The 17958-nt window shown below is 37.6% G+C and overlaps 1 protein-coding gene across 1 annotated transcript in view; it reads left to right on the plus strand.

Moving 5' to 3' along the window:
• LOC134794963 (transcription factor egl-13) overlaps positions 1-17958 on the plus strand; it is a 313114-nt gene that overhangs the window by 196095 nt on the left and 99061 nt on the right. Inside the window, exon 3 of the mRNA XM_063766836.1 lies at positions 13236-13380. Within this exon, the coding sequence (XP_063622906.1) occupies positions 13236-13380 (145 nt within the window). The remainder of the gene's footprint in view (positions 1-13235; positions 13381-17958) is intronic.

Below are 17958 nucleotides of genomic sequence, written 5' to 3' on the forward strand. Positions count from 1 at the left end.
CAATAATATCTACACTACAAAGCGCGTAAAAATATCTGACACTGCAGGTGAATGTGCAAACTGGAAACAAAGTCTACACTTCAGTAACTTACTAACCTAACAAAACAAGAAGGATCAAACGATGTTCGATTTTCAAAAATCAAATTACTCCACTCCAATGTCTCAGTTAAACAAAAACAAAAGAAAGCCGTTCGATCAACCTGCAGCGACCTTAACCTGATTTAAAATGCTATCAACGGGGGCTCGAGTGACGAGTCCACCGACCGTCGCCGTAAAGCGACGAGTTGACGGACGGCTCAAGTGAAATAATAATGACTGCATTGTGGGAATGGGGAAAGAAAACTATTGATACGACTTTTTCGAAAATGGTGCGTGTTTCATAACGGCACAAGTACGTATCACAATTTTAGGAGTGAAATTAGTCAGTTTGTCAAGACAGCAGCAACCGCACAGAGGTTTCGGCCAGGGCCCAATTCTTCTAGGTATCGAAATTCACCCACTTTTTGACACAGTTTTACTAAGTCAACTCACAGATCACTCACTTCCTCGATTTTTTATTAAAGTATATACTAATACATTTTATAATCCTTGCATCTACCGCATAAAGTAATTGCGGACAGGCATGGACGTCCATTTCGGATCAGGCATATGATGGCTACATTGTGCACAACCTCATCCAATTTGTTACGCTGGTTCGGCTGGTTCGCTACGAATTACACCTGAGGGGCTACCGCGAAAACCGAAATTCGCAAATTGCGGGGATCTTACTCTTTTACTCCAATGAAGGCGTAATTAGAGTGACAGAGAAAAATGCCCGCAATTGACGATTTTCGGTATTGGCGGTAGCCCTACTGCCTGGATTGCGGTCGTATCGGCTCGTACTTATAGCCTGCACTTGTGTACGTGAATATGAATCTATCTGTGATGTTATGTATCAGTGATGTATGATAAAATTATAATTGTTTTATACGGATAAATAGTAGTATACGTATAGAATTCTCACTGTGTTACAAATTCGATTTTTGAAAGCGGAAGTTCACGATTCATGTTATCAGTTCCTTAAAAAAAAAACCATTACTTAGGGCATACCACGGCCATACTGAAAATTCGTGGACTGGCCACTTAGAAAAAATAAGTCGTCTCATACATTAGAATTCAGAATCCAGAAATTTTCAGTATGGCCCACGTATCATTTTCACCCTATAGTCTGTGTCGCCGGGGAAAATGGCGAGCCGTACGGGCCCGAACAATTAAATGCTATGCCACTTAATATACTCAAACTATATAATTGCTAAATTTTACATAGCCATAGCCTAATTAATCATGAAACGATATTGAGGACTTAACTCACATTGTAGGTAATGGTGCAAAATCTTTTGAATTCTGTTACGAATTACCCTCTTAAAGGTAGTGTTCCAAAATTGTCTAAATTCTAACATAAAATACTGATAAGGCATGTCCACACAATTCTCCCTCGTGTGGAGAGCCCTCAAGGCGAACAACCCTCGCGTTAGGGCTTCTTTATTGTTACCACAGTGTCACCGGAGCCCTGCATAAAACATACCGCTATGATGGAAGCTGGAGGGAATAAAAAAGGATCAATTATTCATTGTTGCTGTCTGTGACGTCACCGGTGTGACGTAAGAACTAGTCATTTGAAAATAGCACCATAAAACCACCAACTCTATGGTCCACAAGAAATTAAGTTCTTCTTCCTTGCGTTATCCCGGCATTTTGCCACGGCTCATGGGAGCCTGGGGTCCGCTTGACAACTAATCCCATGATTTGACGTAGGCACTAGTTTTTACAAAAGCGACTGCCATCTGACCTTCCAACCCAGAGGGAAACTAGGCCTTATTGGGATTAGTCCGGTTTCCTCTAGATGTTTTCCTTCACCGAAAAGCAACTGGTAAATATCTAATGATATTTCGTACATAAGTTCCGAAAAAGTCATTGGTACCAGCCGGGGTTTGAACCCGCGACCTCCGGATTGAAAGTAGCATGCTCTGACCACTAGGCCACCAGCGCTTCCACAAGAAATTAAGTATAAATATCAATACTAATGATCGTTTCGGTTCTGACTAAGATTTTTCTCAAAATTGAAAAAAATGTACATCACCACCTGAATGAGGATATTAGAGTTAATTTTGGACCGTAGTTGGTAGCTTTTTGACCATAGTTGAGTGGATGAACCGATTTGAATGAAATTAGGTATGGAGATAGTTTGAGGCCCGAAGAAGGACATTGATCCTTTTAGGGTTCCGTACTCAAAGGGTAAGAACGGGACCCTATTACTAAGGCTCCACTGTCCGTCTGTCCGTCACCAGGCTGTATCTCATGGACCGTGATAGCTAGACAGTCGAAATTTTCACAGATGATGTATTTCTGTTGCCGCTATAACACAAATACTAAAGTACGGAACCCTCGGTGGGCGAGTCCGACTCGCACTTGTCCGGTTTTTATCAATCATCATCATCAATCATAGCAGACGAAGTCGCGAGTAGAAGCTAGTTCTTTATAATTGGATACTAATATCCAATATATCCATATCTACATCAGACAACATCAAACGGCCTGTGACATAAGTTTATTCTTCAAAATCATTTGAAATTTAGACATCCATCATTAGCAAAGAAAGCATCCCCTAAAACAATCATCTCGAACTCAAAGAGAATAATTGCAAACGATACCTAATTAATTTCCTATTAATACCCCAATAGAAATGCTTAAAAAGATACTGCAAATAATACCGGAGCAATTATTTTCTCATTTACTACCTTCCGAAATCTTCAAAGCGGTTTTAAGAAGTTTGATCGAATCGAAGGGAGGAAAAAATCAAAGAATTACCAATAACAGACTTTACATACAAAATGTCGTAACTTACTAAGTTTTCCTTGTCACTTACGCGGTTTAAAAATTAAGGAAAGCATAAAAGAATGAAGTTATAAAAAGATATTCACAATTATAGCGTCAGGTGGCATTGAAGGTTGTAATTTTCGAGATCGGTGTTTTCGGGATAATATTTTGTTATAAAGTTACTCGATATACAGGGTATGAAAGTTTGAGTTTTTTGATCTAAACTCCCAGTGATTTCTTGGGAACTGTTTCGAGAATAATTGAGGACTATATTATAAGATTCATGTTTATTTTTAATAAAATACGAGTATATTTATAAAATTCTTGCTTAAGACGAAACGGGAGCTGAGCTAAAAGTCAATTTTGAGATTTCAAGCTGAATATACCCGTCGCTCTGACGGGGCGTGAGAGACTGTATTTGTGTGTGTAATGCACGCACACAGATGCGTACGCTTGCACCCGCGCGCGCCTCATTGCCGACAATTTGCAATGTTATTTTTCGTGCGTTACTGCCACGAGGCGTTCACTTATTACTTACTGTGTTGCGATTGAATTTTTTGACCCGGCTTACGTTTACGGAACTCGATAATCTTTCTACTACTGTGACTTGGCTTTGTTTACTTGACTTTGCTGATCAGCTTATTGTTTTGGACTCCGTGAGTTGTGGTTACCTATTGGACCGCACGCAATTCATCTACCTTTATTCAAGTAATTAAGCGTAATTAGCCGAAACCTTTATAAGAGTGTAATTCATAAGAAGTACATAAGATATAATTTATGTACTGGTTTGCTGTTAGCTTTTAATTGTATCACTTTACATATATGTTACTCAAATAACTAACACGGTTACACTGTTGTAAGAACATTATTTTTCAGGTAGGCCTTATTATACCTACTATAGGCCTTATTACCTCCTAGTACCTTAGTAGTAGTAGTACTACTACGGAAATTGATTCAAAGACTCAAGACTGACTTAAGTGGCAGTAGGGTGTAGGGTTTTTTCTAGGCTTAATGAGTTCGCTGAAGCTTATTTTTTATACTTAGCGCACAGAACCACTAGTTTAACAGTATCAGCTCTAACCACATGTCACCATTTTGTCCTTTACGTAACAAACTCAGGGGCCCAGAATATCCGATGTACCTATCAAATCAAGGTTCTGTACCAAATAAGGCCCGGTTATTATAGTTCGTTATTTTTTAGCATTAGAAAGGAGGTAAACAATCATGACGTGTCTTTTTATTAATAATTATTGAAAAACGCTTTCAAAAATTAGTTAATATTACTTATGAAAGCAAAAGAATATAAAAAAGTATATGATTAATACATACATACATACATACATACAATCACGCCTATTTCCCGGAGGGGTAGGCAGAGACCACGGATTTCCACTTGCTACGATCCTGACATACCACTTTCGCTTCCTTCACATTCATAACATTCCTCATACACGCTCGCCGGTTTAGGGTGCTCTTGCTCATTAATATGATTAATTAATATGATTTATAATTCTAACATATTTGCTATGACTTATTTTTCAATGGTAATTTTTAATAAGACATGTCAAAATCTGTTACCTTAATGCAAAAACTAGGGTTCCGTACATAAGTCCGACTCACGCTTGACTGCACATTTCTAATAGGTTTTCCTGTCATCTATAGGTAAAGAACTATTTTGTGTATTTTTCAATATTTTAGACCCAGTAGTTTCGGAGATAAAAGGGGGTGAATGGTAATTTTTTGGCTGTTTTCTTAAATAACTTCGAACCTATGTATTTTAAAATTATAAAAAAAACATTTCCATCTTTAGGTCACTAATTTACATATGTGTACCAAATTTCAACTTAATTGGTCCAGTAGTTTCCGAGAAAATAGGCTGTGACAGACGGACAGACAGACAGACGCACGAGTGATCCTATAAGGGTTCCGTTTTTTTCCTTTTGAGGTACGGAACCCTAAAAACGAACTTTAAGCGTGCTAACTTTCAAAATTTCATTTTTTATAAGATAGTATAAGTAGATGGGCAAATATTTTGCGTCCATGTCCACCAGTGAGTAAGTGATTGAGATACCTAAACATTTAACTTTATAATGTAAAATGATATAATTTACTAACCTACTCGTTTAATTTCAGGTAGGTTGAATAAGGAACCAAGTAACCATGGGGAGGAGCAGTATATTTACTAACATTTTCTTTTTGGGTCTTCAGAGTGTATCGTTTCCTTTTTTTTGCACATATTACACTTAAATATATATTCTCTGTGTAAACCCTTACGTCTTTCAATGACAAAGGCAAGATCAGCAAATGTACAATTTGTATGATCGTGCCTGATATTTGAGATCACAGAAAATAAATATTTTAAATCCACTATTCTGCGACCTTCTAAAATTTTGTTTTATCATGATTCATGATCAAAAAGCTCGGATTCAATAGTCATATCAAACGTCGATTATGCAGTTGATGATGAGCTTGCATTTTCTACCATTGGTGCTGCAAATGCATCAACCGGTGGCGATAAACTTTGCCCTCTTGTAAAACAAATTACTATTGTGATTGTGTCCAGCAAAAGGCCAAAATTCGGTTTACTTTCCTGTTTAAAATATTACTAATTTATTCATATTTCAGATTAGGTACATAGGTAACTGTCTGAATGTTACAATGCCAGCTGGCAAATTCTATCACATTTGTTTGTTTGGTAGTCATGGTAACATTCACTTACATTGATATCCTTATTAAGATCTGTATCTTATTATCCAGACCTTAAAATATTGCCACCGTTGCCCTTTAAAAAAATACTGTTTAAATAATTGGCTACTCAAACAATGCTTCTATAGTATAAATAATGACTACACAAAAATGGGTAGTATTGTATATAATGCACGAAATAAGGCCCGATTCTTAAGCGGGTTTAAATTTTGAGGCCATGTCCGCTAATACTATAGAAAAAAATATCAAGTTTAATAAACACAAAAAAAAAACATTGATGGGCCTTATTTTATAATTTAGGCCTTACTTTGTAATTTAAAGTAGAGTTAGGCCAAGAAAAATCTATAGCGATTTTGATAGAACACGCAGTGCAAGTATTATTTCAAACGTCGCTTCTATGAAATTATGACATATAAATAACACTTGCACTGCGTGTGCTATCAAAATTGCTGTAGACTTTTCTTGGTCTGACTCTAAAATATTCTTTATTACACCACAAACATAAAAACAAATTTAAAAAAAACCGGCGAAGTGCAAGTCGGACTCGCACACGAAGGGTTCCGTACCATTATTTATAAAAACGGTCACCCATCCAAGTACTGACCCCGCCCGACGTTGCTTAACTTCGGTCAAAAATCACGTTTGTTGTATGGGAGGCCCCACTAAAATTTTTATTTTATCCTGTTTTTAGTATTTGTTGTTATAGCGGCAACAGAAATAAATCATCTGTGAAAATTTCAACTGTCTAGCTATCACGGTTCGTGAGATACAGCCTGGTGACAGACGGACGGACGGACAGCGGAATCTTAGTAATAGGGTCCCGTGTTTTACCCTTTGGGTACGGAACCCTAAAACCGATTTACAATGTAGATAAAGGTAGCAACAGGCGGTCTTATCGCTGTTAGTTCTTATTCTTCGTTTGTTTAGCATTAGAGTGAAGGTGACGTGTCTTTTTTAAGCATGCAATCGTATAATTATTTAGCTTTTTTTGTAATAGTTATGTACTTAGTGGTTAATATTAGTATTTACTATTTTTTTTTTCAATAATGCTTAAAAACGAAGTATAGACATGACAACCAAATATTAACGCCATTGTAGGGCAGGATATACAGAACATGAATCATTTGTACTGTCACGCTCCGTGATTGTTGAGCCATTTAGGGTTCTAGCTAAATTGGACATTCCATAGAGCACGAGTAAGTATGGAACAACCAATTCAGCTAGGACCCTAAATTGCTCGACAATTACGAAGCGTGCCTGTAGGTACCTAAAAATTTTGTTAACCCATTTTAACCATGCAATAAAATATTTTTGATTTTGATTTCTAATTTGAAATATTAGAATCAAAAAGTTCATAATAGATTGTATATCATAACTACAAAAATGTGTTCCCTACTCTCAACCCAAAACCCCTTGTATCTTAGGATCTAGATATTTTCACACAAGACGGTTTATCGATAACTTCTTACATCACTAGATTATCGACATTAAATGTCGACTATTGCCCATCACTTTTCTGGCTGTGTACGTATTTAGAAACTTGACTCCGCCCCTAAAATTAGTGCGATAGGGACAACTGCAGCTGAGGCGAAAAATCCTGCGTAAAAATGACAAAAATCGAGGTTTCGTAGTCCTCTTTTTCCTCCCCCAAAACTTAACCAATCGTAACCAAATTTGGAAATCTTAATGATTATGAAATTATCTGTGTCGGACCGTTTTGCTTTTTTGGCTAATTGATATCAGTTTTGAATACCACGCCTCTCATTGCGGCATAGTCTATTAGGCCATTTTGGCCGTTTTTGAAGGGCTCTAGCGCCTTAAAAAACAAAAATATCAAAAAAAGCAAAACGGTCCGACACAGATATTGACAATATTAATCTGTGTTGAAAAAATCATTGCTCTAGCTTCAAAAACCACGGAGGAAAACGAGGACTACGTTTGTATGGAGGAATGACCACTCCTGTTGGCTCTTAAGGTACTTTTCTAGATTAGTTATTAAAAGTTCGCCAAAACACTTCGTGCATGGTGCAACATTATGAGAAATTGCTGTCTTTAATCTAATTTTTCGCTTTTGTGGAGTAACCGCCATCCATCCCGCTTCTTCCATAAAAAAATATTACCTAGTCCTTGTACTTTTTCTTTCAGGCGAATTCTTTTTAAATTCATACCCCTGGTAGTAAGCTGACACTACAGCCTTACTTCATGCATTTAGTGTTAAATGCGCATTTTGAGCGTCGAAATACGTTAGGCAAACTACGAGTACATTGCAATTTATCATACTTCAGTTGAAAAGGGCGTATTAAAATAATTTAAAAAAGTATTTTTTTTTTATATTAGACTAATTGATTTGAGTCAATCGGTCCTCGCTAGAAATACGGGCGGTCGTTTGCTCTTTGTTCCAGTAAGAGCTGTATTGGTAGTGGATTGCGGTGTCTGTTTAATGGTTTTGAGCAGGTTAAGAAAAAAGTAAAATTCTATAATATGACACGTAGCTTCTATCTTCCTAAACAACATCAGACAAACTGTCTCCCGACATAAAACATGACTGTCATTTCATTCCCTAAAATAAAACGACAGTATTCTTTTACCACCTTGTATATTGTCAAAACAACGCGTCAACCCCTTGGCATCCATTTTAATGGCGTCACCCTAGCGCCAGACTTTTGAGAGGTTACTGTTTTGTTAGAAAAAGGGCAGTAAAATATATGCAATTTGGAGACAGATACTTACTGCTTTTTTGTTAAAAGTTGCTTGTTTCATTTGTTTTGCTTGAAGAGATATTTGTGATAGGACATGAAAGTGACGGATTGATAATTTTGAGATTGACGTGGTTTCATACTGTCTAGTGTCTACTTGTCTAGTAAATGATTTAGTTTTGGATTTATTTGTTTGTGCGAATTACGTCGTAGCGCTATAAAGGGCCAAAAACATCATACTACTTATTTGACAATGACAGATGTCACTGTCAATTTTCAACTAACTAACTAACCCTGGGCGGGCGCCCTATTAGTCGTGTAATTAAATTCTTCCCACCAAAATAACAGAACCGCAGAAGGCAATGGATTTATTTACTGTTTTATTTTTACAAAATACCTTGCTCTCTATTCTTCAACGTCACAATTTTGCTTATAAATAGTATCGATTACAAGTACATCACACATCACAATAAATCGCAATAGTCGGCGTCAGTTCAGTGAGCAAGAAAATAAACGTCAGAGTGACATCGAGACGATGGCGCCATTGGCAATGTTGACAGCCAATTGTTAATTTTTGCGCGATCTTATTTTTTGTATTTTCAGCCGTCCGAAGAAAATAATTTAATAATTACAGAGAAATCAAAATTATTAAATTATTACTTATACAAGGGTAAACTACGCTTACATTCTTGATTTCATCTTGCGTCAAATGCATAAGACGAAACAGGAGCTGAGTTTTAAATTTAAATATTTTAGGTAAATATACCCGTCTCGCTAACGGAAGCGGCACCTAAAAGTAGTGCGATAAGGACAAGGCGAAAAATCCTGCGTAAAAATCTCAAAAATCGAGGTTTCGTACTCCTCTGTTTCCTCCTCCAAAACTTAACCAATCGTAACCAAATTTGGAAATCTAAATGATTATGAAATTATCTGTGTCGGACCGTTTTGCTTTTTTGGTTAATTGATATCAGTTTTGAATGCCACGCCTCTCATTGCGGCATAGTCAATTAGGCCATTTTGGCCATTTTTGAAGGGCTCTAGCGCCTTAAAAAACACAAATATCAAAAAAAGCAAAACGGTCCGACACAGATATTGACAATATTAATCTGTGTTGAAAAAATCATGACCACTCCCGTTGGCTCTTCTATTGAGGCGCGCGCTATCTATGGTAGGCGCTACTTGAAATATACAGATAATATACCAAACCCCGTTAGGGCTTGTGCACAAATCACGCGAGGTTCGATAGGGGGGGGGGGGGTCACGAAAAAATCACGATAGATCACGTTGGGGGTGGGGGGTATAAGGAAACCTCACGTGTATTTTTCTACAGTGAACGAAACTATGAAAAAAACACCTACCACATGAGTAGATACTTTTTCTCGGTTTCGTTAAACATAAATCTTGACTCTGCACTTCAAAATAGCGAGTCTATTTAACGAAAATATAAAAATAAACAAGATTTTCTATATACCATAAAATTTTTCTTAAAATTAGGTCGAATGACAAAATTTCAAAAAAATACACGTGAAGTTGTGTGGGGGGAGGGGGGTAGCGAAAAACCTCACCAAATATCACCAGGGTTGAGGGGGGGTCAAAAAGTAGCCGAAAACACCTCGCGTGATTTCTGCACAACCCCTTACCAATGATGAAATTCATGAAAAAATTAGGGTTAGTTTACTTATTGCAAAGACAAAAGGGGCACCGATCGATGGTGGTAAGCCCCAAAAAAGGAATGGACTCAAAACCAGGAAACGTTACTCAAAAAAACAAGTGCAAATCTGAAACTCACGCACACAATGAACCGAAGAATAACCGAACAGTTAAACAGTTAACCGAGTTAATTAGCCCCATTACTTGTCGGAAAAGAGAGTAATGGTTATGGACATGTTAGGCGGTTAGGACGTTCTCGGTTGTAGACCGGTTTGGGTCTCGTTTTCGGAACGTCAGTTCTTATCGAGTTGAAACAATGCATGAGTGTACTGAGATTGTACAGTCTGCAGCATGTTTTGAAAACCATAAGCATGGTTTATTACTTTTGTGGCTAATAAGCATACCCGCCTGAGCGATCATGTAAGAATATGGATGCTTTCAACCCCAGGAATGTCACTTTTATGTTAATTATGTTCTTATTAAAACACTTTTCACTCCTTTCCTTAAGGACCTTACCGTACCTAAAGTATATTCATCCTTACGTGTCTTATCGTGTAAACAAACAAACGTCAAATCCATAGAAAATCTAGACATCGTAATGTCATGTGTTTGAGGTGATCCGTTCGTTACTGCGATTATTGATGAATATCTTATTAGAAATTGTATTTTTCAGTGGTTATTTGGTTGATTTCAATACTTCTGAGTTTCTTTAAGTATACAACAACATTTTAAGTGATGATTATTGAGGAATTCCAGAGAAAAGTGTGATAATGTCTTCGAGAAATGTTTGTTTACATGATAGGGCAAGTAAGGATGAATACACTTTACTTATACGGAAAAATAAAACCTTTTTCTTCCTTCATGATGAGATTCCTCAAATAAATTGCCAGCATGTATTTATAGTTTGTACGCTTGCAATTTAAATTACCTTTCTTAGAACGCATTCGATTCTTTTGGGCATAATTTACAAGAAAGAGACTGATATCATATTTACGTTTGTAATATGAATATGTCCTAATCGTCAAGGGACTGTGATATAAATGTTACCGAAATACCGAATGTTTTTAAGGAATATGGAAAAGGAAGACAAGCAAATGGAATAGAAGAATAAAACAAGGAAAGAAGGAAAAGTATATGATTCATTAAAATCTTCGTCGTTTTTGCAAGTCAATAAAAATGTGTTGACTGTACTTTGGGAGAAAGGCCAGTACAGGTTAGGCCCATTGTGCCCAAGGCTGGGAAAGGTCTTATTTGGCTCCGTTTAAATCAATTAACTTAAGAATACGAAATGGATAACTTCCCTTTGCTTTGCGTGTAAACGTTTATGAATTCTTTTGTTTCCTGTTTGGGTCACCGTTTTAAGCATTACTTGCAGTGTTTTACTATAACCTTAGCATTTTCTTTCACAAGCTGTATTCGAGATGACGAGACTACGACGATGACAATATTACAATAGATCAGTGGTTCCCAAAGTTGACTGGACTTCGAGCCATCTAACAAGAAGGATTACATCGTCAAAACATTTATTCATCAAAAATGTAAAATTATAAAAAAAAACAGAAAGAGCAACAACAATAAGATGGCGCTAGTGCAGAGTGGAGGTAGACGGGTTAGGTAGGGCTGCACCGTCATTGAGACCGATGAAATGTTGTATGGGTTTGAATTTGTGCCGTGTCCCACGGATACGCATGCTGGTGGCTCGGATTATCAAAATTATAATTTTGGATCTTAGCCCAGCCCATTACTACGCAAAGTACTAACAAGAAGTGCCAAATTCGGGACCCACTTCTTGGCAGTCTTAAAAAGGGGGGCATAAAATAGTATTGTTAACGCTCAGATAGCCCGATCGGTTGGAATGTCGTCAGGGCCTACTCAATATTCGCTCGCGACCCACCTATGGGTCGCGACCCATACTTTGGGAAATGCTGCAATAGATAGTTGTTGAACAAGAGACCAAAGTAGCAGTTAGCGAGTGGTAAAAAAATTCAGGGCTCGAGACAAAAAGCACTTCTGCTTCTGATCGAAACAGATTTATTTTTTACCTCGCCACTAGACATAGATAATAGTTCCAAAATATAATCTGTTTAATTATACCCCATAAAAAAATCTTTAATAGTGATTTTCCAATGTCTTATTAATCTTGTAGATAAACATTTTCATTTAATGTAATGGGTATTATTTATTTTGAATGAAAATACTGTAAAACCCATATTTTTGCGTGTCTCCGTACAAAGAGCCCATCGGTTGCAGCAGGAGACGCGCGGCATTAATAATTCAGCCGCGGTGCCTCGCTGTTTGTCGAGGCTCTATGGAACTCTTACTACGGAACCCCGAAATTAAGATTAAGCTAACAACTATCGCAAAATAGCTGAATTTCTCACTTTTGTTTATTTTAGACGCGACATGTCTTTTGATCTGTAAGGCGTCGCTTGCAAAAACTAAACAAAACGAAATAAAATTATAAGTAATAATAAAACACCTTATACCTACCTACCCTACGTCACGCTGACACCATTATGGCTATTTTCTCTTCAAATACGTACAGTCGCCATCAGATATATCGGAGCAGCTAAGGCGCTCATAAATATCTGAGCACGCCTCTATTGTCAGGGCGTTAGAGCGCGTGTTCAGATATTGTGAACACCTTGGCCGCTCCGATATATCTGATGGCGGCTGTACATGCAATCGCAAGCAAAACATTTCATCGAGTTCCCTTCGAGTACCGGTAGTAGTTATCCTAGAAAGCCCAAGTTGCATCTTTGTTGGTATTACGGCACGGCAGCGCTGAAAACTAGTTGTCATGCATAATTCAGCCGGATGCATAATTACGTGTGTGTTAATACTGAAACTTATGGCTGCTGACAAGGCGGTATAATTGCTGTTATCATTTGCTATGTTATTCAGATATGATGGTCATTCTTCTCTACGTGACAGCGTGATAAAATGGTGCCCATCACTGTCTTTCCAGCGGTGTTAAAAAGTGACAGTTATTTTATCACGTGTATGAAGCCATCCATAATACGCCTGATAGGTACATAGATTAGACTTGATAAGTTGCATTGTCCTGTGGTCCAGGTAGATAGAAACTGAACGACATTTTATTATTTTTTCTATTTGTACTGAATATAGAGCTTACATTCAGTTTCGCTTTCGGTGATCACTGATCACGTGATGCTTTCTATAGAAAACGAAGTGTCTGATCGGCCCGGACCCGTGCCGTTCTAACGAGTCATCCTTAATAGCAACATACATATGACTAACCGGAGAAAAAACCTTGCTTTAATTTTTTTTCTACAATAAACTTACCTATGTTCTTCTTGCCCACAGCGACAGACGAGGAGTGCTAGACGCGGCAGCAATCCAGGCGTTGGCCGGCGAAAGTGTGCTGGAGAAAGAAAGACAGCTGTCGGAGATGATTCTACAGCTGCAGATGGTACGGGAGCAGCTGTTAGCGCAGCAGGAGCATGCTAAGGTGAGTCCAGGTGTTCCAGTTGTTAGTTGAAGAAGGAAAGGCAGCGCCGGAGATGATTCTACAGCTGCAGATACACCATCTGCAGCTGGTAGCAGTAAGGCGTAACATGTACCTTCAACAAATCAACATGTATGCCCTTTTGTATGAGATGTATTCTGACCTCCACTGATAAACATCTGCCAGGCGCCTGGATCAAGTAATATCATCTAACACAGCAGTCTACGGACCGCACCCCTGTTCTATAAACTAGAATAAGGGCAAGAGCTAATAACAGACCATTTCCAACCTGAAATAGACCTTGTAAATACAGTAATGAAACTAAAGACCAAATGAATTAAATTCTTAATCCTGCTGGTCTTTCAGCTGGTATCATTACATAGCCAAAATACACATTTTCTAATCATTCGACTACGTAAGTACTGTCCCATCTTTATTTTGTTTGATTGCAATGTCTAACCTAACAGAAGACAAAGGTGTAACAAAACACTATTTATTGTTTACCCTGTTTACACCTTTTGTTTATAGACTTTCATATTCGGAACTGAGAAATACAAGCTATTAAAATGTATCAATTTAGGCATCTAATTCGAACTTATGTTCTTTTGCCTCAGCATTTCCTCCAAACAAACCCAAACCAACACCGAGAAGCACAATAAGACCCCAGACAAAGATTTAAATAACCCAATGTCCGAGGGTCCCCTCTGCATTTGTTTACCCTTTTACAAATTAGGTTAGTTACGCGCCAATTCTCTTTTCAAATTGACTTTGTTGCTTTCAAGTCAACGGACGCCTCTCGAGTGTTCGAAATTGGAATCTATAATTCGGGCGACGTTCGAATTTTAAAACAGTTTGTGTTAACAGTGTATTTTTCACCACACCAGCTCGGAAAGACTTAAGGGCCCCACTGATTAACAGTCCGCCGGACGGCATCGGCCTGTCAGTTGTTCGGAACTGTCAAAATTTTGTTCTAACTGACAGGCCGATACCGTCCGGCGAACTGTTAATCAGTGGGCCCCTTAACTTTGCACTTCAAAAACTGATAGCAAAGTTTCATTTTATTCACATGTGAGGCAAAGTATTGTTTTCTTATGTTTGCTGGTAGAATTGATTTTTAAATGATGATTTGGGATGATAAATATTTAATAACATTCATTTGGATTTGATTTGGTTTGATTTTGTTTGATATTTTACATTTAATATTTGCTTCGGGTTCGTGTGGTGAAAAATTTTGTGTTTCACTCGGGGGAAAATTTGGTTTAACCCTCGTGCTTTGAAACCCTCGCGACGCTCTAGATTTTATTTTAAAACAAATAACTATTGAGAAAACAAAGTGTAGGGGACAACTTTAAATAAAATGGTCCATTTGCAATAACAAAGTGTGTCATCATTAATGTTAAATTTCTATAATATGACAGACCCTCACTTCGTGTTGGTCAACTCGGTGCAAAGTTAGCATAGACGGACTCTACAGGTGATTTTTTTGGAGTCGGACCAAGATAATTGTGCACAGTCTTTGCAGTAAATTGTGGAAGTGGACGAAGAGTGTGTCACCATAGACGTTAATATTTTAAATAGTAAATAGAATCATGCGTTACTTTGCGGAAATCCATATTAATTAAAACCAAAAATATTACTTTGCTAATCCGCGAAAAGATAACGTGCTAGTCAATCAGTGCTAACCCGTTATACTTACTTGCGTATTTTTACATATCAATACTCAGTCAGTCAGTCAGTCAGTCAGTCTTTGAGTATTGTTCTTTTGGTGGTGGTTTGTTATATTTATTTGCGTATTTATTCTTGCGGTGGGAGGGTGGGAACATTAATTGCATGTAAAAATACGCAAGTAACTATAACGGGTTAGCACTGATTGACTAGCACGTAATCTTTTCGCGGATTAGCAAAGTAATATTTTTGGTTTTAGTTAATATTTTATAAAAATATGATGTGACGATGAATAGCAGTGATAAAAATTAGTGATGTACCGACTATTGATTTGGCCGACTAGCCGAGTAATCGGCGCTCGGATGGCCGATTAGTCGGCCGACTAGTCGGCTAGTCGGCCAGATCATTAGTTTGGTCTAAGTTCGGTTCAAATGAACTAAAAAATAATCGTTTTACCCTTTTCGTCGCGCTATTTATCATACAGTAACGCTAAAAAATTAAATAATAGTAGTTTATGTGACTGCTACATAATGAAAGGCATTAAAACGCGAGTGTGGGCTTATGAAACGAACGCAGTGAGTTTCATAATAGTATCACACGAGTGTCTTAATGTCTAATTAAGTATGTACAGTTACATACACTGCTTTATCTACACACATATTATAAACTTTCTATGATATGTTTACTAACCTCATATTACAGAGCCGACATTGGGGCACTTTGCTCTCTGGCGGAACTCGCGGATATGAGGTGGCGTCTCCGAAATATCTTTATCGCACATTTTACACGAAACTTTTGTTGAGTATAGTTATTTTAAAAACAATAAAACAAATTATTTTTTACTTACAAACTGATTAAAAGATAAACTGTACGTCAAATGGCGGCAAATGAAAACTTTTTTCACATTGCTATATCGCTCGAAACCAACTAACATTCGAGGTTTGTCAATATTGTATGCAATTGTCATTTGATTTCGAATAAAACGTCATCTCGACTGATATTAGAGTAGGGGTCATATCAAATTACTTTTTTTAGAGATTTTCGAAATTTTAATGCATTACCAATTCGATTTTGATATAGTAATAAAGCTATTACAACATTTTCACAGATAAGAAATTTGCTGTAACAAAACAGTTTATCGTAATGTAGGTATGCCATTATTTATGGATTTTGAAGGCATCGTAGAGGGTTTATGATATGTGTGTAAATAAAATAAATAAAAATATCCTAAGGCCATACGACGACCGGACAATCGGACATAAGAAAGCGACCACACGGTCAATAATTTCGAACAAAAGTTTTCGTAAGCACGCTAAATATGAATTTGGGTAAAATAGGCGAAAAGCTTATGAAAATATGTGCTGTTTATTTCTTTTTGCCCTTATTTTCAGTCACTTATAAAGTGCCGACTAATCGGCCATTTTTTCCGACTAGTCGCCGACTAATCGCCGACTACAAATGAGGCCGGATAGTCGGCTTTCCCGACTAGTCGGTACATCCCTAATAAAAATAAATCTCTTCTATTTAATGACAAATTTGTACCAATTTTTTATTTTATCAAATTATAGATGATAAATCTTTAAGCGTGACTTGATGCAATAACTTAATATGCATCCGCGAAGTAGTCGATAATATATCACATATTACCATTCGATACCAAATTATAATGTCGTTAACATCTAATTCGAATATTAAATCTAGTGCCAAAGAATTTACAATCCCTATTAGTGCTTGACAAATACGGTTAATACCGGTTTTTAATTGCTCTCTGTCTTCGGTTTTAAGGAAAACCGGCAACGCAAAGTATTCATAATGGTTTGGTAGAAAAGTGGGATTAGATTATCAAGCGGAACTTAATAGATAATGGATACATGCTATGATTAGTAGAAACATATAATATATATCGATATCTATTTTAAAATGTATTGGCCGTTGTTTTTTTTAAATAAAAAACCGGCAACACACAGAATCCATAATGGCACTCTCACAAAACAGTCTGGCTGCAAACAAAGTGGAAAAAAGAGAATTCGAATCGAACGCCTATTTCGAATGGATTCGAAATTCGAACGTCAACAAAGGGACGAGTTTGAAAAAAACCGTTAAGCGAGAGTCTGTGTCGTGTGCGGAGGTTTTTGCTACTGTATTCGACGTACCTACTGTGAAAATGTAAGGTTACAGAAAACATTTATGTGGTCTAAAATGCTTCCTAGGACGAATGCCATCGTCATTGTTGAGTTGCTGGAATGATGTTTAGACAATTCATTGAATTTCCTTTTTGATTGAGTTAGAGTTAATCAACCGATTGTCGACATCTTGCAACAAAAGGACGGTCCCAGGGTCTGCTAGGTGACCTAGTTAATCCCACGAATTAGCTCATGCACTACAGTTTTTATGAAAGCTACTGCCATTTTTCAGGTAAGCCTTATTGCGATTAGTACCAGAAGATCCTCTCGATGTTTTCCTTTGCATAAAAGCGACTGGTAAATATTAAATGACATAAGTTCCCGGAAACGCCCTGGTTTGAGCCGGGGTTCGAAAGATCGCTCCCCGGTTTGGAAGACGCACTACTTACCGCGAGTCTACCGGCACTATGACTCATCCACCTCCCTCAAGGATCTGCACAACTGCCGGTGGTGCTGTCTTCATCGAGCGGTTGACCTTGCGGGACCCTAAAAGCGCGCGAATGCAAGCCGCCATTAGCCGCTCCCATTTGCAGCGCGTCTATGGAACTCTTCAATTTGCTCCACTATTGTAGGGCTGCCGATTGTTTGTTATTGAAATTGTGTGCTTCCAAATCTGAAAAACTGAAAAAAGCTTTTGTCTTCTTATTAGACCTTCACGCAATCGCAATAGGGGGTATTACTGCAATGTTCTGCCGCCAGAGTGCAGCACTAAGCTAGCAAGTAAACCATAGAG

This window comes from Cydia splendana, chromosome 11 (assembly GCF_910591565.1).
Source record: "Cydia splendana chromosome 11, ilCydSple1.2, whole genome shotgun sequence".
Classification (NCBI taxonomy): Eukaryota; Metazoa; Arthropoda; class Insecta; order Lepidoptera; family Tortricidae; genus Cydia; species Cydia splendana.